The following is a 26,380-nucleotide window of genomic DNA, read 5'->3' as shown; positions in this document are numbered from 1 at the left end:
GCTTGTTTACCTTCAAGCCTTTAAGACCCTAGATGCTATATATTTTGATAGCCGGACACCATCAGCTTTCTTCACCACATTTGCTTATGCACCTTTGTCTTCAGCGATTCTGTCAGGAAAGTGAGCATCATGGAATGTCAGTTTAATAGAACAAAGTATTCTTGCATTGAGGGAGTATTCGAGTGGAGGCCCAAAGTCCATCTTCTACCTTAATACTAAATCTATACATATATGCACATAGATTTATTTCCACATCCTCATCTATAAATACATTTACATATGTACATGCCTTTAGTTAGACCTCTATAAATGCCTGAGACAATAACTCTTTATGGGAGTAGAAAGTCTCTTCATTTGCCTGTGAAGCAACTGGTGGTTTTAAACTGACAACCTTGAGGTTAGCAGCCCAGTGCACACCCACTATGCCACCAGGGCTCCTTGGGTGACGTAGAGCATCAGCAAATAAGAGGAAGGCCTTCCAGGAGCTGGTGTGACATGGGGGTGGCAACGTGGGCTCTGAGCTGGTTGTGAGGATGGTGTCGCACCAGGTTGGCACCGACTCAACGTCCCCATCAGCAACGGCAGCATCCCTGCTTTCAGAGAGCCGCCCTGGGATGCCCACTCGGTGGGCAAGGGAGGTGGAAGCGTTCTCTAAGAAGAAAGGGTGGTAGTTCTGGATTTAGGGGCTCATGGGGGTGCTGGAACCCATGGTCTGTGGCTCATTGTCCCTGAGTCTCTGGCGGCAGCAGCATCGAAGCACCTGTCCCGCCTGAGCACGCTCTCATGCGTGGGACACCAGCCTGCATCGCACCATCACTCTCAGCTCGAGTCCCCTGGGCACCGACTGCCAGGTGGGCTCTGCTCCACGAAGAGCACATGGCAGGACGGCCACCTCCGGTCCCCAGAAACCAGTCGTGTGCTGTCCCCATTGCCGGTGAGGGAGCATGAGGCGCCAACCTGTGCTGGAAGCAGTGGGCATGGTGGGTGATGCTCAGGCCAAGACCACCGCCGAATATGAGGTCCAGGCCAGGTCTGGGGGGTATTGAATTCAGGCACCTTCTGGAGCCTGGCGGGGGAAAGAGTTGCCGGGGTGAGGCTGTTGGAGTGGCAGCAGAACCTGGGGTGGCTGGGGAGCAATCCCAAGTGTCCCCAATGCCCAGTCAAGGCCCTTCAAGGCCGCCCCCACCTAAGGTGACCGGCCCTCAATGGCAAGACCAAGGGCGTCCAGACAGGCAGAGCCGCCTGGGGACGGCGGCCCAGAGGATGTTTGTTAGGCAGCTTTGTGTGGCCACGGATGGCTGATGCACTGACCGCTACACCCCTTGGTTCGTCTCTGTGGGCAAAGCTTGTGGCTAAGCCTCGGGGAGCTCAGAGCAGGATTCTAAGAACACTAAGGGAACTGCCCCTCCCTTGGTCACAGCTCCACACTCTGATGGTGCCAAGATGCTCCCTGTTCTGTCTCGGGCTCTACCTGGAAATCCAGCAGGCGGTCGGGTCGTATAGCCCACTGGGGACAAGCGTGGGTGCTCCTGGCCAGGAGCCGAGGAGTCAGGGGACTGGGGGGCAGGGGGACCAGGGCCAGGACTGCTGAGCCAAGAGCACAGCTGTCTGTGACTCATGTCCCAGGACGCCCAGCACATGGCTCAGCACCTGCTGGGCGCTCCTTGCCCGCACCTGCCGCCTCCCCCTCCCAAGGACTGTCGGGGTGAGGGGGCGGTGTTGGCCGCTGGACAGGCAGCTTGGCCCCAACTGAGCACCCCTCCAAAGAAAGTGACAGATGTGAGCACACCTCCGTCCTGCCCACCCTATCCACAAACCAGATTTCAGACGATGAAAAATGGGGGTAAATGGAGGGTGCATGACTCGCTGCAGGCTGCGTCCCTCGGGGTGCAGGGACAGCTGTGGCCCATGCCAGGGACAACTGGCCCAACGGGTGGGGGCCTGCCCGGCTGGGGGTGCCCAGGGACAGCTGGAAAAGGTGCTGACATAGGCTTATTCCTTGATGACACTGCCCCGCAGCTGCTGAGCGCCATGCCAGCCCATGCTCCGGTGCGCCAGGGCTGCCCGGGGGACTCAGCTTACCCCCTCTCCTCCCTGGCCCTACCTCTCTCCCCCTTGCTTCACCAAGGGGTCTCCCAGAGCTGGTCTGGTGTCCTCAGCCACATCTCTGTCCACTCGCAGTCTCCGTGGTGGCTTTCCATTCAGAAGCCCACAGGCCCTTGTGTGCAGGGAAGGCGGCTTGGAGCAGACCCGGGAGATGGAAGGGTAGATTGTGGCATGGGGGTGGGAGGTGCAGACACAGCAGCTTGAGGTTTGTGTGTTCAGGGGCCCTGCCGGGAGGCTCCCAAAATTCTGTCTGCTGGTCCTTAGGCAGCTCACTATCTCGGCACCAGACACACCTAACTGGAACGGTCTCTTGAGATGCCTAGATGCATCTCTGTAAAGGCGAAGAGGGAAGTAGGGTGTGAATGCCAGCCAGGGAATGGCAACACCTCCAGGTGGTTTCCGAAGTTATACTCAGCTGCTCGGGCCAGAGCTGAGCCTCGCAGCTTCTCCCCAGCAGGGCCCACTCCCTCAGCCCATCTATGTGCCCCTCAGTCAGCGTCCTGGGAAGACCCAGGCCCCAGAGGAAACTCAAGTTGCCCCCTTCTGCTGGCTGCGCCCACCCTGGACCGCCTGGGAGCCGGAGTGGGAGTTGGAACAAGGGCCCTTTCTGCTACCACAATGGGTCCTTGTGCCTCCTCAGGGGACAATGCGGCCCCAGCCAGGGCAAGCGCAGACAAAGGGCTCTTTGTGAGGCCTGTCTCCACCTGAAAAGCAGCCCAGGCTCACACCTGATGGCGAGTGACCTTCCTTCCTCTGGGCTGCCCTTCCTTGAGCCCTGCATGGCCCAGAGCCACACAGGCACCCCACGGGGAACCAGGGAGGCTTGGGGGCAACCTGAGCTGGGAGAGTCACTCTCTCTGGAGTCCCCCCACCAGGCCTGGCTCTGGGAGGGAGAGTGGAGGGGCAGAGGTGCACATGGTGGGCTGCAGGGCACCAGCCCGGGCTAGCTGTCCCTCTGAGCCCCAGGAGCTCTTTGGCCCTTAGAATCCGGGAGGTGGTGGTATCTATTGCCACATCATGGACACTCTAGACCCCAAGGACAAGGGGCAGTCCCTAGTCCCACTGTCAGCTACACAGAGCCCTTACCATCCCTATACTTGAAGGGCCAGGGGAGGGGGGCGAGGATGGGCAGGGTCCAGTAGTCCAGCAGCCATGGGCTGGCCTAGAGGGGGCGATCTGATGCCTGTCTGTCCCTGGCCTCACAGAGCTCACACACAGCTGTGAGGACATCATTCAAAAGCAATTGAAAAAAAAAATGGTTTTAAGCAATTGAGCCCCAAACCACCCACCCACTCTCTCAGCAGCAAGTGGCTTCTGACTGGTGGTGCCCCTGTAGGACAGAGTAAGAACTGCCCAGTGGGATTTCTTTATGGATGCAGATAGCCTCGCCTTTCTCCCACGGGGCAGCCGGTGGGTTCAAACCGCTGACCTTTCAGTTAGCAGCCTGATGTTGAATCCACTGTCCCACCAGAGTACCTCCTAAAGGCCCCATTGCTGGAGAACTACCAGTAGGGATAAAACCGAGAGACTGAAACTCAGCGCTGCTCCCACAAAGCTGGACGATCAAAAGCACTCGCTGTTCCGTGGGAGGAAGAGGAGGCTTTCTGCTCTCATAAGGAGTATGATCTCTTGCAAGTCTGGCTAGACCAGAGGAGGTACACTGGTACAGATAGGAACTGAAAATACAGGGAGTCCAGGGCAGATGTGCCCTATAGGACCAGTGGTGTGAGTGGCAAAACAGGGAGGGTAAAGGGAGAATGGGTAGGAAAGAGGGAACCGATTACATGGAACTGTGTGTGACCTCCTCCCTGGGGGACAGACAACTGAAAAGTGGGTGAAGGGAGACATCGGACAGGGCAAGATATGACAAAATACCCACTTATAAACTATCAAGGGCTCATGAGGGAGGGGGGAGCAGGGAGGGAGGGGAAAAATGAGGACCTAATGTCGGGGGTTTAAGTGGAGAGAAAATGTTTTGAGAATGATGTACAAATGCGCTTTACACAATTGATGTGTGTATGGATTGGGATAACAGTTGTATGAGCCCCTAATAAAATGTTTAAAATAAATAAATAAAAATTTTAAAAGAAAAGTGGGTAAAGGGCGACATAAGATGATGTAAAATATGAAAATAATAATCTATAATTTATCAAGGGTTCATGAGGGAGGGAGGGGAAAATGAGGAGCTGATATCAAGGGCTCAAGTAGAAAGAAAATGCCTTGAAAATGATGATGGCAGCATATGTGCAAATGTGCAGGACACATGGATGAATGCATGGATTGTTTTAAGAGATGTAAGAGCCTCCAATAAAAGTATTTAATTTAAAAAAAAAAGGATTATGGTCTTGGAAACCCACACAGGCAGTTCTATGCTGTCTTTTTTTTTTTTTTTAAAAACTTGCTTTATTTTGTCGTTGTTGAGCATCTACACAGCAAACTATACACCCATCCAACAGTGGCTACGTGTATACTTCAGGGAAGTTGATTACACCCTCCAGCTACCCCCATCTTCCTTTTCTGAGTTGTTCTATCCCCGCCGACCATTCTTAGGTTCATTTTATTTCAATCATTTTCTTGGGGGCTCCTACAACTCTTATCACAATCCATACACAGATCCATTGTGTCAAGCACATTTGTACATAGGTTGACATCATCATTTTCAAAACATTTTCTTTATCCTTGAACCTCTGATAGCAACTCATTTTCTCCCCTCCCCTGCCCTCCTTCCCTCACGAACCCTTGATAATTTATATATTTTTTTCATGTCTTACACTATCTTCGTTCACCCACTTTCTGTTGTCTGTCCCCCTGGGAAGGGGTTATAGGTCAATCTCCCCCCCACCTTTCCCTCACTTTCCTGGTATCGCTCCTCTCATTATTGGTCCTGAAGGTCTTATCTGTCCTGGATTCCCTGTGTTTCCAGCTGTTATCTGTACCAGTGTACATGCTCTCGTCTAGCCGGATTACATGCTGACTCAATGACAGTGAGAAAATTGGGAATAAAATTCGAGGACTAGGGTGCACTTGCCCCAAGCCATAGTATTTTCAGTTGCCTCTTCTGCAGGTGAAAGTTGGACATTCAGTAAGACTGAAGAATTGATGCACTTGAATTATGGTGCAATAATTGAAGACTATCGAAAGGACCGTGGACTGCCCAAAGAACAAACAGATCCATCTCAGAAGTCCAGGCAGAATGCTCCCTAGAGGCAAGGATGGTGAGACTTTGCCCCATGTACTTTGGGTATGTTATTAGGAGGGGCCAGTCCCTGGCATGGAGAGGGACGTCATGCTTGGTAGAGCAGAGGGTCTGTGAAGAAGAGGAAGCCCCTTCACACGGTGGATGGACACAGTGGCTGCAACAGTGAGCTCCACATGACAGTGACGTTGAGGGTGGCACAGGGCAAGTAGTGCTTCCTTCTTTTGTATGTGGGGTCACTATGGGTCGGAACCTGCTCTATGGTACCCAGCACAACAAAGAATAGAAGATGGTAACAAGCAAGCCAGCCAGGATAAATATTGAGGAAGACCTTAAGATATAAGGATCTATTAAAAAAATAAATACAATAAATTTATATATATGTATATATATGGAGCTCTGACGAATAAATAAAGGATTATTTGAGGATTTGCTCCTTCCACCCTACCTCCTTTGAGGGCCATCTCCTGGGCAGTGCCTGGCGGCTCTCATCCTCAAAATGCTGCGGTGCTGGTGGCCTAGGGTCCAGGGGTTGTTCCCTCCCGCTGTCCAGGGGCTCAGGAGGAGCGCCATTGCAACAGGGCAGTGGAGGGCAGGAGAGCAAGGTCCAGGATCTGAGCTAATACAGAGGTGGGTGAGGGGTCCTTTTCCAAAGAGCGTTCCTGACGTCCGGTATCTCAGCTGTCAACAAGCGGAGCCTGAGCTGGGAGGGGACAGCAGGGACCCTCCCCTGTGTTCACTGGTGCAATGAATGAATGAATGGAGGCGTCGCGCTCAAGGACGCCTTTACTCCTGCAGCGCCACGCTCGGCCTGAGGGGGCGCGCGCGCGCTCCTCGTCCAAGGACACACTGGTGAAGGAAAGTGGGCGGGGCCCTTAAAGGGACGCGGGGCTAGCGGGAATGTGGGAGGGACTAGTTAGTTGAGAGGCGGGGCCAAGGGCTGGGCAGGGGCGGGGCATAATGGGCGGGGCCTCGGAGTGCGCGCCAGCGAGTGGGGTCGGCGCGCATGCGTCCTGACGGCCCAACGATGGCGACGCCTGCGGAGTCCCTGAGGAAGCGGAGGCGCGGGGACGCGGATAACGGGCCGGACTCTCCGTCCCCGCCGGCGCGTGAGCCCGCGGGCTGCCTCCGCGCCGGCACCTTCTGGCTGACCAGAGTCGTGCTCCTGAGGGCCCTAGCTTTCGTTTACTGTGAGTGCGCGGCGGCCCCCGCTCAGAGCCCTCCGTACGTGGGGACGCGCGCGCGTCCCGCCCTGGGCCGCGTCGCGCATGCGTCCCTGCCTCTCGAGCACCCCGCACGCACGTGGGTTCTGGGCAGGTGAAGCCACACCTGGAACCCTGGCCTTCCCTGCACTCCCCATTGCCCCGAGCCCCAGACCTTCCAAAGCTGGCGCAGGGCCCTTGTGGTGGCCCCGGGACCCCCTCTCCCTCACTCCTTCGGCACCCCCTGGGGTCAACATACTCCGGGCATGTTTTTTCTGCACTGAGTTCTCCCTGCATAGCTGCATAGCTGGGTGGGTTGGGCAGAAGGTGGTTGGACAAATGTGGGGAGACGCCTCCGTTCCTCAGAACAGGAGCACTCCCTCCATAGAAATGCAGAATTGCCCCCTCCAAATGCACGCACCCCCCTCTCCTGTAAGCACAAACCTTCCTCTGTAAGGGCGATGCATCCTGCCACTGTAAATACGATGGACACACCCTCTCCCCTGTGAGCAAACAGGCCCCCTCCCCTGTATTCCTCCTATAAATATAGACACAGCCCCTGCCTCTGTCAGTAAAGACACCCCTGCCCCTATAACGAGGAGTCCTTCCCCCATGTAATGTAAGGAGACTCATCCCTGTGAGACCAGCAGTGTCCACTCTGCTCCTGCATCTGTGTGCACTGCTGACCAAACCCCAGGCTGCAGCCTCTGCCCCCGTGCCCTCTACCCAAGATTCATGGAGAAAGTCTGCTGTGTACAGAGCCCTGCGGGTCTCCAGAGGCTGTGCTCGGGGCACAGGTTCCCATGAACATTCCCAGCCAGAACTTGTTGCCCTGCAGCCCAGAGCTTAGGCGGGGCAGCATTAGCCCCCGCCCTACACAAACACACACACAGAAGCCAGCAGGGGCATCTGCGCCTCCTGGCAGGGGCTGGAATCCAGAGTTGACACCTGGCTGAACACTGTGCAGGCCTCACTGCCACTTCCAACTCCCCCCTCCCCGCTCTGAGGAGCCCTGGTAGCGCAGCGGGTTAAACAGTGGGCTTCCAGTTGCAAAGGTGGCTGCTCAAATCCACCAGCCTCTCCAAGGGAGAACGGTGAGGCTGTCTGCTCCTGTCAAGATTCACAGTCTGGGAAACCCACAGGAACAGTTCTACCCTGCCCTAAAGGGTCACTGTGGTTTAGAATCAGCCCTACAGGAATGACTTTGATTTTGGACTTGGGAATCTGGAGGGTCCCTGAGTGGAGTCAGTGGCTTGTGCTCAGGCATCATATTCACCGGGAGGTTGGTGGGTTGGATCCACTCAGGCTCCTCAGAATACAAACCTAGCAGCCGGCTTCGTAAAGATCCCACCCTTGAAAACCCTTACGAGAGCAGAAAACCTCATCTTTCAACGAGGGTTCGAACCAATGGCTGGAGCCAACAGCTTTTCTTGGTTTGTTTTTGACACAGGGTCCCACTGTGGGAACTCATTCCGGGCTCTGAGGAAGAAAGACCTGGGTTGGAACCCCTTGGTTAGCAGGCCAAGGTATGACCCGCTAACTGTGCCACCAGGGTCCACTATGGGGACCCTGCAGGGTAAAGTAGAACTACCCCACTGCGTTTCTGAGACTGAGTCTTGATAGGAGCAGACAGCCTCCTCTTTCTCCTGCAGAGCACCTGGTGGGTTCGAACGTTGACCTTGTGCTTAGACTCAATGTGTAACCCATGATGCCACCAGGACTCCTTAACCTGCTCGTATGAACCCCAACTAAACTTTCTGAGCTTCTCAAAGTAACATAGATCAGTGGTTCTCAACCTTCCTAATGCCACTACCCTTTAATACAGTTCCTCATGTTGTGGTGACCCCCAGCCATAAATTTATTTTCGTTACTACTTCATCACTGTAATTTTGCTACTGTTATGAATCAGGCAACCCCTATGAAAAGGTCGATCGACACCTCCCCCCAAAGGGGTCAAGACCCACAGGTTGAGAACCACAGAGCATAGATGGTCAGGTTGGGAGCCCAGATGGTTTGGAGCAAATGAGCAATCACCTTTCTAAAGAGTTCTGGGTCCAGAGGGCCTCAGAAGAAGGACCTCAGAGTCTCACTTCTCCATCCGCTTCCATTCCTCCAACCCGGATGGAAAGGGCAGAGGGCAGTTCTTTGGGAAGGTCTGCCCCACTGCCCCGTCAAAGGCCCCAGGGTATCGCTGTGGGGGCCTCGGTGCAGTCTATCTCCTGCCACCTCCTCATCCACGTGGTGCCCTTGGTCTTGACCACAGGACTTTATGGGAGGAATTGCCAGTGTCAGTCAGGTTTCACCTCAGCTTCTGCCTTGTTCCTTTTCTCTCTTCCCTTGACTTATAACAGAAATAGTTCCCGCCACCATGACTTTATCTGCCGGGGTATTAAGTTGTCACTCTGTGCTCACGGCTGTCACTTAACAGAAGATGGAGTGGTGAGCAAGCTGAGCTCTGAGACGGTAATAGACCTTGGAAAGGGGGGCCTGGAGCAGCATGAAAACCCCAGGGGCTGTGCCCAGGGAGAGCACAGTTTCTAGAAAATGGGCTTCCGGGCTCTGCCGGGCCCTGTCACTGTTCCCGAGCCCTGTCCCGGAGCCAGGCTGCCTCTGGTCTCCCAGAGACTGCTCAGTTCAGAAGGCAGCGGCCATCTTGAGCCAGTAGGTCAAGCAAGTTCTGGAAGCTGCAGGTGGACTGTCTGACTCTCACAAAAGCATCGCCCCTGACCCCTCACACACCCCTTCTTGGGAATAGGTAGACTTGGGGTTAGAATTGGCGCTTGTGTATTTGGTTTTCGGCTGTATTGAGACATCGATCGAGTTCTCAGCCTCCAAGGGATGTAGGTCTCAGGCAGGGCAAGTGGTGGCCATCCTGTGTTGAGCTCCTCTCGAGAGGCCCAGAAGGAGCCCTGGTGGCGCAGTGCTTGAGTGTTCCTCGTTGGTGGGTGATTTGAACCCACTGCCCGTTCCGAGGAAGAACGACATGCGGTTGGAGGCAGTTGGGACTCAGGGACCCCGGAGGCCAGGGGAGACCTGCCCCCACAGGGCTCCTGAGGCTCTCCGCCTTCCTAGAAGCTGACTGCTGCAGCTGCTGCATCTTTCTCCCTCTGAGCGGCCGGTGCTTCCCAGCATCCATCTCTCTGTTCACAGCCAGGTGCTCTAGCCACTGTGCCCCTGGCTCCCGGTGAAGATGCCAGCTGTCTTGGGGGCAGTAGGGGCTGTCCGGCCCTGCGTTGTGCTAGGTGCTGTGAACCAGGCTGGGCTCCCAGGCAGCTTTGTGGGCTTGTTTTTGGCCAAGGGTCTCCCCGTGGGAGCTCATCCCGGGCTCTGTGGAACAAAGACCTGGCGACTTGTGCCCTGCAGGTGACATCCTCGCAAAACCCCGGGGGGCAGGTCTGCTGGGGCACCTGGGGTCACTCGGAGCCGGGGTTGACCCCATGGCACCCCACGACAACAGAAGGGTCTGGACCTCACCAGAAGCACATACAGCCTCCATCCCTGAGAGCCCTAGCATCCCTTAGAACCCCCAAATCCCAGATACCCCCAGAAGCTTAGAACCCCGGAATCCAGACTCCTTCAGAATCCCACACTCCCTCAGAGCCCCAGGATGCCTCAGAGTCCCAGACTCCCTCGGGATTCCTGGATCCCTCAGGATGAGGAGTTGGGCACCAAGAAGACAACCATCAGGTTATCCTGTTGGCACCCTGTCACGGCTCCAATCTAATGTGGGGCGGGGGGCGCTGGTCCTACTCAGGGTGTACATGGGTCGAGTGGCATTTCCCATATGTTCTGGGCATCGCTCTGTCTTTCCTTCTCCACACCCCTGTCTTGGAGAGATTTAGGATCGCCCCCCACAGCCACTTCCTGGAGGGGCCCTCCAGAAGGCATGACTCGGGGGAACCCTGCTGGCCCCGCTTCCTCTGCAAGGGAAGGCTGGAGTGGCAGACCCTGTCTGTACCCTGCTGGTAACACGGCTGCTCCCTGGGGACCAAGGCCAACGCAGATGCTTCAAATCATGCCTTGTACTGTTGTCAGGGTGGTGAGGGTCAGCCCCCTGTCCTCTCCAAGGTTGAGACAGTGTTGTGCCCGCCTACCCGCCCACTGCTTCTCCCTTGTCCGCAGAGTAAACCCAGCATCTGGCCCGACCTGCCCACGGTGCCCGAAGGCTGCCAAAGACACACAGGGCCTTGTGGGTGCCAGCCATCCAGTTGGTCACACTGCCCTGCGAGGGTCCCAGCCTGCCATCTCTACATAAGGGGCCAGGGGCCCAGTGTTTAAAGCCCTCGCTGCCCACCAAAAGGTGGGGCAACTCAAACCTCTGGGGAGAAAGATGAGGCTGCTTGCCTCCTGGAGACTTGGAACATGTCATGCCCCCACCCCACCACCCCACCAACAGTCTGCCCTGCCCTATACGCTGAGGCCAAATCAAGCTGACGGCAGTGTTTGGTTTTGACGGGAGCAGACACCAGGCCTTTGCCCATGGGTTCCAGCCATCAGCCTAACCAGCTGCTGCTGCTGCTGCTGCTGCTGCTGCTGTTAGGTGGTGTCAGGTCACTCCCGAGCCATAGTGACCTGGTGTACAACAGAAAGAAGCATCTTCCACTCCTGTGCCATCCTCACAGTCAGGTCTGCTACCCCTCTAGAACCAGCCATTTCCTCAAAGACCCCCAGAGCCAAGCCTACTCACTGTCCTGGGCTGCCACTGCTCCGAGGCTTACGGGTTGCTTACGCGCGCGCATGCGCGCGCGCGCGCGCGCACACACACACACACACACACACACTGTGTCTCTGCCCTAAGCATACATGACATCACATGTCTCTGGGAGTGTCTCTGGCTCCATGCTGTTGTTCCAGTGTCCCCTTCTTGGTCACTTGTCCTTTTCCTTCAGCAGGGAAAAATCCACCCCCATTTACATACCTGTCCCTTCCTGCACCGTGTACACACAAAGCTAGTCTAGAATTGCTAACCCAGACCACCCTGTGAGGGGCAAAAAGCCTGAGGGTGTATAGTCACCCAGGCCCTTGACAATGAGCTCACATCCCAAGAGCCAGGGTTTGGACCTCAGCCTCCCCTGGCTCGTCCTGAGGGGTCCCCAGCTCAACAAGAAAGTGCCGTCTAGCCCAAGGGCCTCTGAGCCCACTCACCCTGTTGCTTCTCTGCCCCCACAGGTGTGGCATTCCTGGTGGCTTTTCAGCAGAACAAGCAGCTGATTGGGGACCGGGGGCTGCTTCCCTGCAGACTGTACCTGCAGAGAGTCCAGCAGCACTTCAAGGGCCGGCTCGGCTGGGACGCGCTGAGTACCACGCCCACCCTCCTCTGGTTCATGGACTGGTCGCACATGGACACCAATCTGGACCTCCTGGCCTTGGCCGGCTTGGGCCTCTCATCCTTCATCCTGGTGGCCGGCTGTGCCAACATGGTCCTCATGGCCACCCTCTGGGCCCTCTACTTATCCCTGGTCAACGTGGGACAGATCTGGTAAGCTGGGACAGGCCTGGGAGTATGACCCTGTGACCCTTCAGGTTAACTTAGAAGAGGGCGCTCATTTGAGTCAGGCCATGCTAAGGCCCCTGGGATGCAGTTGGTGCCTGAAAGGCTGGAGGGTCGAGTTCCCCCAGAGGTGCTGCAAAAGGCCTAGCACCCTGCTTCGCAGGACCAGCTCTGCTCAGGGCCGTGTGGGTTGGAACGCAGCGATGGCGGCTGGTCCGTCGTGTTTCAAAGGCGGCGAGGTGCATGCAAAGAGCGCTGCTGGTGCCGTGGGTGATGCATGAGGGTGTCGCCCACAGGCCGGCCATTGAAACCACCAGCCCTTCCTCGGGAGAAAGACGAGGCTTGTGCTCCAGGAAGAGTTACCTTCTCGGAAAGGGGGTTGCTGTGAGTCAGCATCCACTCCAAGGCAGTGAGTTCTGGGGCACATTCAAGTGGTGCAGTGGTTAAAGCGCATGGCTGATGACCATCTGCTGGTTCAAACCCAGCAGATGCTCCTGGAGAGGAAGATGAGGCCCTCTGCTGCTCCCCTAAAGGGTTACAGCCCTGGAAACCACCTGGGGCAGCTCTCCTCGGTCCTACAGGCTCTGCCCAGCAAGGAAGGGCAACCCACGCACCTCAAGCTCCCACAGGCTCAGCCCCAGCTACTGCAGGAAAGGCAGCCGCACACAGTGTGCACACTCTGACTGTCCGTCAGCCATGGGGTAGGCATTGGATGGCTACCTGCAAGGTGAGCAGTTCAACCCACCAACTGGGCTGAGGCCGGGCTCCAATCAGACGTGTCCCCTCGGAAACCCCGCCTGCGTCACCGTGAGGGGGGTCAGCCGAGAGCAGTGCGTTTGCGCTGCTCTGTTAGTGTGCAGAGCCTGATGAGAATGTGTGAAGTCCTCCCTCCACTGACTCGCAGTGGCCCTGCGGACTGCGCAGCACTGCCCTGTGGGTGACTGAGGTGGTGACTCTACAGGAGCAGACAGCCTCGCCTTCCCCCTCCGGGCAGCTGGTGGGTCCTGACTGCTGACCTGGCTGTCCGCTGTGCCTCCAGAGCTCCATTCAGGCATTGCAAGGATGACCGAAACGGGAGACAGGGACACCAAGTGCACACCTGCAGTTGGGAAAGGGTGCTGAGAGGCCTTCCCACCACAGGGCCCCTGGGTTTTCATCTGTAAGGACTCGGAATCTCTGTAGAGTGCTGGACAGAAGGGCAAGGTAGTGGCTTCTCAGCTAGATGTGCTCAGTCCTCTGCCCCCCCCCACATGCCCCTCAGCCATGCCCCTTCACACCCCTCAGCCACGCCCCTTCACAACCATCAGGCACACCCCTCAGCCACACCTCTCTCCATGCCCCTCAGACACGCCCTTCCATCTGTTAGGTGGGCCCACTTTCCCATCCAGGGCATAGACTTGGTGGATTTGAAGAGAAGACCAGTGGGACTTCTGTATCCCAGGCCCCCATTTGGCTCCGTGAAGTCATAAGAGTGTCTGATTGTGAAGTCCAGGCCAGCAGGCCTAAGCGTCCCTTCCTGGACACCAGCCCACCAACCCCCACGGGCTCTTGATCCCGTTCTTATTGGTGGAGGGCTGTTACGGAAAAGTGTTAACACTACAGACTCACTGCCTGCGAGTCAGGGCTGACTCGGGGACCCTACAGGACTAGGGAGAACCGCCCCTGCCTGGTTTTCCGAGGCTGTAGCTTTATGGGAGTGGGAACCTCATCAGTCTCCCCCGGAGAAGCTAGAGGTTTCAAATTGCTGGCCTGGGTGAGCAGCCCAGCGCCTGACCGCTGCCCCAGCAGGGCTTCTGCTCCCTAAGTGCGGGCTGCGTCAGGGCGACCAAGCATCAGTCCAAACACACCACACAAGCCCAGGCCCGTTGTTGCCGGGGTGATGCCGAGCAGGGGAGCTGCAGGTTAGAGCTACTCTAAGGGCTCTGTCAGCTGTCCCCATCATGGAAGCAAGTGGCCAGCTTCTTCTGTGGTGCCACCGTCAGGGCCCAGCCCCCAGCCTCCAGGCCAGAGCTGCCCCTGCTGCATCTGGCCAGACTCATAGTGGCCCAGGGTACAGAACGAGACCACTGCCCCACAGGTTTTCCACCAGAGGCAGACGGCCCTGGCTCTCTCCTCGAGAGCAGCTGGTGGGCTCGACCCACCAACCTTTTGGTTTACAGCCATGCGCTCCATCCGCTGCACCACCAGGGTGAGCCATGGCAGCCAAGCCAAGGCTTGGCTTGAGTGGTTTATATTTCTACCCCTTCCCAGTACCATTCTGATTGGCTGGTTACGGGGGTCCTGGACCAGGCTGCTGGGGCTGGGGCCTTGAACGTGTCGGTTTGCCCAGCTCCTGGGCTCAGGGGCTCTGCAGACACTGGGCTCCTCCTTCCCTGCCTCAGTCTGGGCAACTCAGTCTCCCTCCCCGGGCACCAGCTCTGCCCTGAGCAGGCCCTGTCCATGGTGTGAGGGGCTTAGTTCTGTCCTGAGCAGGCACTGCCCCCGGGTGGGAGCGTTACTGGGTCAGACATTCCCTGGGAAGTCAGACTGAACTGCCCCCATGTCCTCCCCCTGTTTTCCAGGTACGCCTTTGGTAAGTGAGCTTACTCCAGTGGGGAAGACCATGTAAGAATGGCCCTGTGGGGCCGGGGTACGTATCTGCTCACATCTGTGTGCCTCAGCTAGGAGGGCGGTCATAAAATATGGCTACTCGAGGTCTGGACACCCTGGTGACACAGTGGGTTAAGTGCTGGGTAGCTGAGAGTCAGTGGTTAGAACCTTCTAGCCACTCTGGGAGAGAAAGCTGGCCCCTGCGACCAGACAGACTGACCGCCTGGGGACTACAGAGCTGTCCTCAGCCCTGCACAGTCTCTGTGAGCTGAGCCAGGTAGGCTCCGCGCAAGTGGGTGTGGGCGAGGGTCCCATTCATACACCCACCAGCTGCTTCTCACGACGCGTGTGCACTCACCTCTGTGGTCTGCGGTGGCTGCAGACAAGCTCTCTCAGTGATGCACACACCCCAGCCTCGTGAGGCTGCCTTCCCAAGACAGATTCCAGGAGCTGGGCAAACCCACCCTGGCCCCCAGCCCCCCATGACCAGCCAGTGGGAACAGTGCTTCCCAGGGGATCTGCTGTTGCACCAATTCAATTCAAGGCAGAGCAGTCCACTCAGAAGGTGGAGGGATTGCTCGGGGAGCGGGTTCATAAGGGGCAGCTTTGACAGATTTTCTCAAAGGACACTGGATGGCTGTGGGGGCTCGTGCCAGAGAAGGAAGCTGAAACCTCCCCTGTGAGGACAAGGCCAGGAAAATTGCACCAGGGACTTTAAAACCGTTTTATTGCGTGTACGTCACATCCGTACATATGAGGGGGTACTCCCCCAAAAAACAACCAGAATTTTTTCCCAAAGCTATTCATTTAAATTTTTTTACAAAACAACCTTCAAAGTACTCTCTATTACACTTCATACATTTGTCAAGTCTGCAAATCCATTCTTGGAAACGTTTTTCAAACTCATCTGTTTGGATGGCTGAGAGCACCTCCCTCATTTTTTTCTTCACCTCTTCTGCCCTTTCATGTCCCTCTTCATCTGAGAAAACAAAAAGAAGTTGCACAGAATGAGGTGAGGTGAGTAAGGTGCGTGGAGGCATGCTGTGTTTTTTGCCAAAAACTGGCCCACTGAGATGGATGCGTGAGTAGGTGCATTGTTGTGGTGGCCATCAGTCCCCCATCTGCCACAAATTAGGCCCTTTTTAAAAAAATCTCATACTGTTCTGCGATCTTTTTAGAAGCTCTAAATAGAAAACTTGATTAGCAGTCTGACCTGGTAGAACGAACTCCAAATGCACGATCCCCCTCATATCAAAAAGAACAAATGAGCATGATCTTGGTTTATTTCACTTGAGCTTTTGGGGGGCGAGGTGACAATGGTGTCTTCCACTGACTTGATTGATGTTTGGTTTCGGGGTTGTAAGAATAGTACCATGTCTCATCATCAATAATGACTTTGGGAAAAAACTCTGGGTGACTTCAAGAGCTGTTCTATCGAAACACGGCTTGTTTCCACTCAATGCGCTTTTTCCTGGTCAGTCAGAACCCAGGGCACAAATTTCGCAGCGACCCTTCTCATTCCCAAATCTTCTATTAAAATTCGCTGAACCAAGCTCCAAGATAGTCCAAATAACTTCCCTATCTCTTCAGTGGTCCGTCTTTGTTGATCTTCGAGCACAAGTGCATGAATTTTGTCAACATTTGTCCCATTTGGGGAAGTTGATGGACATCCAGAACAAGCTTATGTATCCTGGAAGATGTACAACCAGACTGCTCCTTAGGGGCAGGAATGGTGAGAGTTGGTCCTTACATACTTGTGACATGTCATTGGAGAGACCAGTCCCTGGAGAAGGCCATCGTTCTTGGTAATGTGGCGGAGCAGTGAGAGAGAGGGATGGGCTCCTACCGGGGAACAATTGTGAATGGGGTGCAAGACCAGGCAGTGTTTCCTTCTGTTGTGCATGAAGCCGCTGTGGTTGGAGCCGATGCAACGGCCCCTCCCAAGCATAGTTCACGGACCGTACAGTTCAGTAGTTCAGTCATTGCACCCCGAAAAGGCCCCTGCTCATTCTTTGAGATTGTCCTGGATAGCCTTACCCCATGCACCCCGAAGCTGTGACCTTCCCCCCCGGGACTCCTTTGTGTCACCAACACTCCAAGAACATCGGAGCGGGGCTTGGTCTGCATCCCCGAGGACACCGTTTGTCTGTCCTGTCTATTGGCTTATGGCAATCCAGGGCAGGGCGGCATGGGTCTCGAAGGAGGATCAGCCAGAAACAGTTGCTTCCTGCTGTGACTGGGATGCGGGCCCCCAAAGGCTGCTGAGATTGTCCAGCAGTGCGCTTCCACTCAACCCGCTTTTCCTCACTCCCCGCTGCTTGAGCCTGTGCCTCCCACTGCGGGGAATGGCCACGGACGGTGTTCCCGTGGGAGTCGACCATTCATCCAGGCCCCAACCCTGATCCGAGGCCGGGTTTACAGGTCTGCCTCCTGCCTGCAGAGCCGTTCTCCATCTTCCTGGGAGAGGTGGGGCAGGGGCTGGAGCTCAGCCCCCATGCCAAGTGCACCCACAGAAGGTGTTGCTCATGCCACCACTACCACCCTCCAGTCGTCCGTTCATGCTGAGAAAGGGTCCCCATGGACACCCAGGCCACATGCAGACCTCCATGTCGAGAGGGCAGTCATTCAGCAAGGAGCCCTGATGCCACTGCGAGGTAGGCCCTGGGCTGCTCACCTAAAGATCATCGGTTCAAACCCACCAGCTGCTCTGAGAGAACTTGCAGGAGACCCGCAGAGGGAACAGAGGAGGCACTGCTGTGTCAGACCCAGTGAGGACAGCCACTAGGCCATGTGGAGATCTGGACCTGCTCAGAGGATGGACGTGCATCAGAACTTTTTACACGTGGGCCAGATGTTTAATCAAGAAAACCTCACTCCTCCGTGCTGCTGACACCCACCCCCACCACCCACCCCTGAGAGCGTCTGTCTCGGCCAACGTAACTTGTTTCTCAATCCAGGAAGGGAGCCTCCCACCGGGCAGCTAGTGCTGTTTCACATCCCTCACTCGTGACAGTTTCCAGGAAGCGAACGATAGGGTTGTCTCAGCTGCCAGTCTCCTAGTCCAATGGCAAGTCTGGAAAGGAGGAGCCAGTGGGTTAGGTAACTGTTACAGGTATTTGGGATCTGATGTGAGAAAGAACAGCTTGTCACCCTCCACGCCCCCAGGAAATGCAGATAGTTGAATGATCAACTGCTGGCTGAGGGGTTGGCATTTCTGACCCACAGCGGGAGAGATGCCTGGCGGTCGGCTTTGACAAGGGCACAGCCTGGACAGCCTGAGGGTCAGCCCTGCTAGCCAGCATCAGAACCAACTTGATGGCCACAGGGTGGGGGGGGGTCCAGGTGGCTCAGCCCCCACTCACCCACCAGCACACCAGCAGGACAAACTCCGTGCGCCAGGGTTGGCTCAGCAACAAGGATCTGGTTCGGGAACATCCGCAGATCACGCCCATGGGGTTTGAATAAGAGGCGGTGAGGGCTAGCTGTGTCCAAGCCAGTTCCGACTCACGGCGACCCCACGGGTGTCCAGCTTCTCCTCAAAGAGACCTGTGTTCTCCAGCCTCCCACAAACAAAGCCTCCTTTCTGCTCCATCTCACTTGGTTTGTGTATCTGGAATTGCAACAGTATCATTTCCCCTAGGCACCATCGCAGTCAGACCTTTACACCCCAACTCCTCCACTCTGTTGTTGTTGGGGGCCTGCCGTCCAGTCCACGCTGACTCACAGTGACCCCGTGTGACAGGGCTGAGCTGCCCCTAGAACATGACCCAGGCTCTCATCCCTACCGGCGCGGATCACCACGTCTTTCTCCCATGGAGTGGCTCGAGGTTCAAGAGCCTTCTGTCGGCTTGTAGTCCATGACAAGGCATTTGTACCTCCCAAGGACCTTCTTGTGAGCCCACGGCCAGGGTTGCAGTCTGCCAGGTCTTCCTGAACACCTAAAAACAATGTGTCTCCCAAAAGTTCCCACCAAACCTATTGCATGCCTTACAGTGCAGCACAGCGTCACAGTGTATCACACAGCCGCAGTGGGTCTTGGCGTCACACAGGTTACAGTATATTGTGCTATTATAATTCATCGCACTCATACAATGTGCTGTGGCATCACCCTCCAGGGGCAGATACTTAATGGTGGGAGCTAGAAGTAGCGGCAGAAGGTGCTGTTGAGGAACCCAGAGTCACAGCGTTCCCGGGTGCCATTGTGGAAGCTGGCACCTTGCCGGGAGCAGATTGTAGGTCTTTTTTCCCCTGGAGCCACGGGGTGGGCTTGAACCACTGAACTTTTGGTCAAACAGCCAAGCACTTAGTCACTGTGTCTCTGGGGAGAGTTTGGGGGGTGGAGGGAGGCAGGAAGCCTCGGTGGACTTGGGTCTCCGTGACCTGATGCTGCTGGCCTCTTCTTGGGGTCCCCTGCTCCCACTGGCAGAAGACATACTGCTGAGTCAGGTGAGTGTGGGCGGGTGGGGCTGGGTTGTCCAGGAGGCAGGACAGCCGCCGCCTTTGTTGTGGCCCAGCTTCCTGAGTCCCGGATGCATCCTTCACGGTGGAGGCTTTGAAGGCTGCTGACTCCACATGGCTGCATGTGGCCGAAAGCACTACAAAGCCTCAGCCCCAGCGGGCCCAGCAGCTCCTGGCTGACCGCTTCCTGCCCCGGTGGGACTGTGCGTGGACACCTGGTGGGCCGGCAGGAGCCCATGGACAGGACTCAGCCCTGGCAAGCCAAGCAACCTGCCTGCCTCCCCCCCGCCACCCCTCCTCCCTGTGCGAGTGCATAAGCCTGGTTTCGAAAAGCCGGTGCTGGGTGGGGGGAGCTCCAAAGTTGAATACTAAGGATTTCTGGCCTCTGCTCTCCCTCACCACACCCCTGCACGTTTGTGGTCGGCCAGCACATCAGGTGGACGGTGGGCTGGGTCCTGGGGGCAGGTTGCTGCACGCCTGGGAGGCTTAGGAGCTGGGATCATGCCCCCGGGGCCCCAATATGGGCAATGCCCCCCAGGCCCACTGCCTGGCTGCACTTCGCTGCCCTCTGCTGGCTCCTCCTGCAAGACTGGCCATGGGTATGAGATGGCCTGAGGCTGCAGGCCCCAGGGCACTGGCTTTCTCTGTTGGACTTGGCTGTGCAGATGAGGTGGCCTCCTGGGGCCACCATGGCAGGGGCCAGAGGAGGATTCTGGTGAGCAAGATTTGGAGAGAGTCTGGGGATGGGAGACCAAACTCGGCACAGGGCTCCCCAAAGGCTCAAGGGGGGCCCTGGCTGGTCCCTTCTGGCTGTGGGTAGCCCCAGCATCATCCTTGGCTTGGGACTGCAGTGCCCCTGATCGAGACTCTATCCCCTTTTGTAAACACCACTCAAGAGGTGGAAACAGGATCTGGAGTCCTGAGTTAGGGCAGCAGCCTGGAGGCCAGTGAGGCTTCTGGGCCCATCAGGGTCTCTCCCTGCCTTCCGGTGGGCCTGGCACCTCCTGGCCGCTATGCCCCAGGGAGGCTCACCTTTGCCCACAGGAGGGGCTGTGTGGCAGTGGCCCAGAGCAGCACCTGTGGGTCTCATGCAGCCTGTCCATCTGTGGTCCCCCGTGCCCCAGGTCAGGGTCCCACACGTCTTCGATGAACATAAGGAGCCCTGATGGGGCTGTGGGGAAGGCATTGGGCTACTAACCACAAGCTTGGTAGTTCAAACCCACCCGCAGCTCCATGGGAGAAAGAGGAGGTTGTCTCCTCGTATAGCGTTGCCACCTTGGAGGCTCCAGGGGCAGTTCTCCTGGGAGTCCTCCTGCAGGGTCCTCCTGGGGGGTTGGAAGCGACTCAGTGGCAGTGTGTTGTGGTTTAGCTCCTGTCTCCTGCTAATGTTCGGGAAGCTTCTAAAGGAGTTTCTAAAGTTTCTCCCGTGCTCAAGCTGGGTTCAGCTTCTAGGAAAAAGTTGTCTGCTTGAAAACACTTGTCCAGCGTAAGGTCACTTCAACTAGACCCGAATAAGTGACCACCAGTCAGCAATAAGCAAGCCCTCTGCCTCGCCTCAGGTGTTCACGTGCTCAAGGCCTTCTGGGTGGCCAGTCCTCTGAGTTACATGAGAGCAGAAACTTCTAGAAAGAAGGTGGGTGGGTGCCCAGGCCCCTGGGATCCCACTGAAGCAGACCAGCCATGGGCAGCTCTGTGTGCAGGTACCAGCCAGCTCTTCTCTCAGGTACTGAATGGTACCACGTGCCCCTGGCATGTGTGTCTAGCCCTGGAAACGCATTAACTCCAAGGTCCCATGCCACTGAGTCTGGTCTCCACTGACAGGAAGGGTCTGTATCTCATTGAAACCAGCAGGACCTGCTTCCGGCCAGTGACACCTGGACTATGGAAGTCTGGTTGTCCTGGCAAGTGAGCAGGCTGACAGGTCATGGGGTCACCAGGTCATTCCCTGGCTCTCGGCTCCCGCTGGCCATTCCTTGTCTCAGGCCAGTCCTGCAAGCTGCACATGGACAGCCTTTTGAAGAGGGAGCCACAGGAAAGGAGGCTGCCTACGAACAGTCCTGGCTCGGGGTGCACTACAGAAGGCAGCCTGCAGATTTGGGGACCCCTGGAGACACTAAGGGGAGCCAATGTTTCCGGGTGTGCCTGGTGGGGGTTGGAATTAAGGAGCCTGGTGCTGGGGGTCATGTTTCTAAGGGAGCGGCTCCCTTTGTCCCATCATCGCCCCAGGTGTGCACAGGGATGTCTCCCTGAGGGCAGGGCAGCACCTGAGCCTTGAGTCGCAGCCACAGCCGCCTGCATCTTGATCCCTGAGGTCACAAAGCCTTCCCTCCCCAGCATCACCTGCCAGCAGTGCTGGAGGGGAGACAGACGGGTGATGGGGATAGGGCTCAGAGACAGGAAAGAAGGGGGGGGGCGAGGACCCCTGGGGGGGAGTGGGCAGGGCAGTTTGATGTGTGGGGCTGCAGTGGGCGTCAGGAAACGTGTGTGGGAGGTGGATGGACCCCAGCTGTATGTGATGCGCAGAGGAGGCCTGTGTGGCTGGGTCGACCCACTTCTGCAGAGTGGTGGGACGTGGACAGTGGCACAGCCTGTGTCTAGGGTACCTGTTGGTGGGCCTGGACTGAGGTATGCTCCCGGAGCCAATCTGCTTCAGCTCCACCCCCTGTCCCTCTCCCTGCTCACCTGGCACGCCGTCTCACAGTGTCCTCGGCTGGTCCAGACAGCTCTTTATAGCAGGACTATGAGTGGCCCAGGTGTGGCCTCAGCTCAGCAGGGCTGTACTGTGGGTGATGGTGCCCAGATGGGGCAGGGTGGCTCCACCTCCCCTCCACTGCTGCCCCATCCCTCCTGTCTCACTCCACAGCCCAGGGGCACCCCTGGGACTCACAGGCTGCAAAATGGCTGGATGTGAGGGGGTCACCAGAGTTATGCCATCCATCTCCATTTGCAGCCACTTTGGAGAGAGCTCAGAAGTGGCCAGAAGTGTGGATGTCTGGTGGAGCTAGCCTCAGTGCCCATCTCTGGCTCCTGCACCCCATGTGACTGTACCTCGTGCCTTTGAGGGTGTAAGTTTCCCAAGCAAGCGTGCGTACCTGCGTATGTGCCTGCGTGCATAGCAGTCTCGGCGCCCTGAGTAGAGTGACAGCCATCAGCTGACACATAGGGAGCCCATTAGCCTTGTGGTGGTGGAGGGAGCGGGGATGCTGTGTCCCCCGAGTCCCTGTCACTCAGCTCACACATAGATGGCGACACCGCCCCAGGTCCCACTGCGCTAAACGGCCCCAGGGAGCACTTGCAGGCTTTTAAAAGTTGTTTTCAACCCTCAATTTTCACAAGTTACATTCTCCCGAGAAAGTTACAGGTGGCTTCCCCAACCCCACTCCCCTGCACTGGGGGGAGGGGTGTAGGGCGCACCTCAGGGCAGCTCCCTGTGGTACCTTGCTTTGCTTCATCACACAGCTAGATATGTGGCCAGCAGGGGCTTAGAACCACCTGTGGTGTCGGGGGGACCTGGACCTGCAGGTGTCCTTGGGACAGCTCACCTGGGACCCCTCAGTTGGGGCCGGTGGCTGAGAGCCAGCGTCTGCGCTTTCAGGGCAGGTCACCACCGGACAGAAACAACCTGCTCTCCCCTGAACTGTGGGACACGAAGAGACCCAGAGATGGCTGGCACACACTGCTGGGCCCTGGGGAACGCTGGCCTGGGCTCTGGTCAGTGTGGGCTGAGCCACAGGGGCAGCTGTGTGCAGGGACACACTTCTAGAGGTCCAGGTCCTGAGGGACGTTGGCCTGGGCTGTGGTCAGGGCGGGCAGGGACACCTGCTCCGGTGGTCAGATCATGCTGCCCAGCTCCGAGCCAGTCACTGGGCTGGGCTCAGGCAGGTCCCAGAGCCTGGTCAGCTTAACTCTTGGAAATGTTCATTCAGAGCTCATGGTGGGCAATTCAAACCCGGCTGCCACTCCCTGGGAGAAAGAAAAGGCTGCTGGCCCCAGTAGAGTCTCAGAAACCCTGGGGGCAGCTTGACCCTGTCCTACGGGGCCACCGACCCAGAATAGACTCAGTGGCAGAGGGGCCAGTGAGGTCTCTGGATGGGTGAGTTCTAGGCATGTCTGCCTGCTGGCCACCAAAGCAGGGAAGACCCCCTGGCAGGGGCATCTGTGGTCCCCCTCAGGGCACTGCTGGCCGTCTTGATGGCAACATCGAGCGGAAACCAGGACTCACTCCTGGGGGCCCTCGCGTCTCAGCAGAGCACCCTCCACAGCATCTTCAGTGGCTGGCGTTTCTTCTGAGGCACTTCTGATGGCCTCCAGTGGTCTGTGCACCCATTGCTGTTTCCCTCCAGGAGGGTGCCTTTGGGGCAGAGGCAGGTGGGCAGGTGTCTCCACAGGGAAACACCTAACTGCTAATTGCCAGCTTTGCTTGGCACCCTGGTCTCAGTGACCGACCGGCCTGGGGTGTCCCTGGCAGTGGGTGGGTCATTTATGTTTTCTGCAAACACGTCCCCTACCATACCACGGGGTAACAAGGGCTCCTTGTACAGAGAGTGCAGCTGCCAGGGTGCGATGAAGCCCAGGCCCAGTGCGTAGGAGCAGGTGGGGCAGCGAGGCCAGTGGGCCAGGACAGTGGGCCTGCTTCAAGAGCCTGGGCAGAGCTGGGGCCCTGTGTGCTCAGAAGGCTCTGCCTGTCCTGGTCGTGACGAGGCTGTCTGCCTAGAGCCGCCCTTCTCCTGGCATGTTGATGGCATCTCACCCTGCCATCCAGGGGTGACCTCTCACCCCTCACTGTGTGCCAAGCCAGGTGACAGCTCAGGAGCCTGGTACCCCAGGTCCTATCTCTCCCAAGGGTGCTGTGGGCCGCAGACACTTGAAGGTCCTAGCCCAGCTCTGGGTGCCCCTGCAGGAATGCCACCTTTCCTCTGGTGCTGTCATTGTGACTGCGTGGACCCACAGTGGGACACGCTTGTCCCTGCACCCCTGGCGGCTGGGTACAGGCCCTGAGACCCGTGGGGAGCAGCTCTCTAGGCCCTTCCTCCTCACAAGCCCCTCTCAACCTGAATGCTCTGCTGAAACCATTGAGCATGACCATAGGGTGCCAAGGCCCAACCCCCCCCACCCCCCGAGAGACAGACAGACAAATGGAAGGTGATGGCTGCATACGATACCAGGTGCTTGCCCCTATGGGGGGCCATGTCCCTGGCCAAGCCACCACAGCCTCCCCGTAGAGATGTCCCATCTCTGTGGGCTGTGGACTTCAAATTGCCCCTCACTGGGCCTCGATCTCGGCAACAGGCCTGCTTGGATGGAGGGCTGCTTGGTTCGCGGAGCCTGGAGACGGGGTTCCCGTCAAGGCATCTGGCTGCTCTCACACGGCCTTCCTCTTGCCTGTCTCGTTTCAGGCTGGGAGTCCCAGCTCCTGGAGACAGGGTTCCTGGGGATCTTCCTGTGTCCACTGTGGACGCTGTCCCGCTTGCCCCGCCACACGCCCGTGTCCCGCATCGTCATCTGGGGGTTCCAGTGGCTCATCTTCAGAATCATGCTTGGAGCAGTAAGTACGGCTTTTATTGGTCTTAAGTCTCAGAAGGACCTGGGGTCCTCCTTTCAGGGGTTCAGAAGGGTCCCTGTCACTCCTGGCATTCTCTTCCTGCTTTTTCTGCTCTCTCTCTCTCTCTCTCTCTGATGCAGGGTGTCTGGTCCCTAGCATTTCCTCTGTCACTTCCGTTACCCGTGAGCCCTTCCAGGAGAACGTGGAGCGGAGTTATCTCATGGTTGCTAGGTAACATCGAGTTGGTTCCATGTCCTACCGACCCGTGTACAGCAGAAGGAACCACAACCGGCCCTGTGTCAGCCCGTCTCAGGGAGGGCCTCCCTCTCTGCCTAGCTTGATGGCCTTCTCTGGGAACTGGCCCCTCCCACGGCTGTATCCACAGTATGTGAGACGGAGTCGCACCCTGTTAAGCAGATGTTTCAGATTCTCAGTCTGATGGCTCCAGGAGCTCCCTGCCACGTCCAAATCTGCTGCTGCGCCTTCTCTGAGGACTGGGTTGTTTGTTTCCTCGCGGTGTGGTTTGTGTGGTTGTTACATCGTTGGTGTCACCTTGGAGATATTAAGAACGAAGGGGTGGAGCCCAGCCTGGCATGGCCTTCTCATGAGGATTCTGGGAACTTCCTCTCTTCCTCCCTGGAGGCCAAGTGCACGTTTTCTGCTTCACATTCCTGCTGACAAGCCACATGGAGCCAGGCTGATGGCAGCCAGAGCCCTGGAGATGCTTCCACTGCCATTGGATCCACAAGACTTTCTACCCACCGGCCTATGATCTTCCTCATTCGCCATCATTGCAAGGGGCTATGTGAGTCTGAGGAGGAATTTATAAATTAATATCAGCCATATGGGCTAATATCGGACTTATGGACTTGTTCTAGGCTGGGATGTTCTCAATATACAATTGCTCTTTGACATAAAACTCTCTCTTACACATATGTGAGCGTCCCTGGATTTGTTTCTCTAGTCAACCCGGACTAACATAGTTTGTCTTGGTTTGGTTTGGTTTGTCTTGGCTTGGTTTGGTTTGGTTTGGTTTATCTTGGTTTGGTTTGTGATTTATTTGTGTGTGTGGCTTCTTCACATGCCTGGTGATTCTCTGGTTGAAGGTCCAACATGATCTCTCAGGTGAAAGGAGCTTGGGCTCTTGGTGTTGTTGGATCGCCCTGATTACATAACGGTGTTGTTGATGGTGATAAGGGGTGTGGAGTGTGAGGGTGTTTCTATGATCCTGTAGTTGAAGCTCAGCCTTGTAATGAACCTAAAACCTCCATAGGTGCCTCTTGGCTCCCCACTGCCCCCAGTTCCTAAGTGAAACGTGGAGGGCAGCGTGAGCTGGAGGTGTCTTCTTTGCCCATGTTGAGGGCTGTGGGTCTGGGGTCTGGTATTCACCAGTGAAAAGTCAGCAGAAGCTGCTTCCTCCCCTGTGGGCTCATTTCTTGTCTGTGGGGTCTCCTGCTAGGGCCTCCGCAGAACCACCTTGTGCTGCCGACAGGAGTGGGGGAGCAACCACTGTGAAACTGCGTGCTGTTCTCCAGAGCAGTGGGCTGCCCTCAAGGGAAACATTTGACCATAGCCAGGCCGACACGGGTTCTGTCCGGTCCTGAGTGACATGAAAGAAGGGAAATGCCCAGGGGCAAGTTACCCAACCTGGTGGGACCTGCCACGTGACCCCACAGATGGGAGGTGACCCCACAGATGTGGGGGCTCTCCCAGACGTGAGTCTGTGCCCACAGGTTCTAGGGAGTGAGACAGACATGCTCCAGCCTGGGGCCAGCAGGTCTGAGTGTGGCCCCAGC

General features: G+C 56.9%; 1 protein-coding gene across 1 annotated transcript in view; it reads left to right on the top strand.

Moving 5' to 3' along the window:
- The first annotated feature begins 6,308 nt into the window (after positions 1–6,308).
- The window catches only part of LMF1 (lipase maturation factor 1), a 37,433-nt gene continuing 17,361 nt past the window's right edge, over positions 6,309–26,380 (top strand). The window contains exons 1-4 of the mRNA XM_045286020.1: positions 6,309–6,492; positions 11,674–11,983; positions 14,557–14,567; positions 24,439–24,587. Coding sequence (XP_045141955.1) covers positions 6,309–6,492; positions 11,674–11,983; positions 14,557–14,567; positions 24,439–24,587 — 654 coding nt within the window. The remainder of the gene's footprint in view (positions 6,493–11,673; positions 11,984–14,556; positions 14,568–24,438; positions 24,588–26,380) is intronic.

This window comes from Echinops telfairi, unplaced genomic scaffold (genome assembly GCF_000313985.2).
Source record: "Echinops telfairi isolate 266 unplaced genomic scaffold, ASM31398v2 ScPeMD7_5;HRSCAF=22, whole genome shotgun sequence".
In the NCBI taxonomy this organism is placed as follows: domain Eukaryota; kingdom Metazoa; phylum Chordata; class Mammalia; order Afrosoricida; family Tenrecidae; genus Echinops; species Echinops telfairi.
Note: the sequence above shows the minus strand (reverse complement) of the source record. Positions and strands in the feature narration are given on the sequence as shown.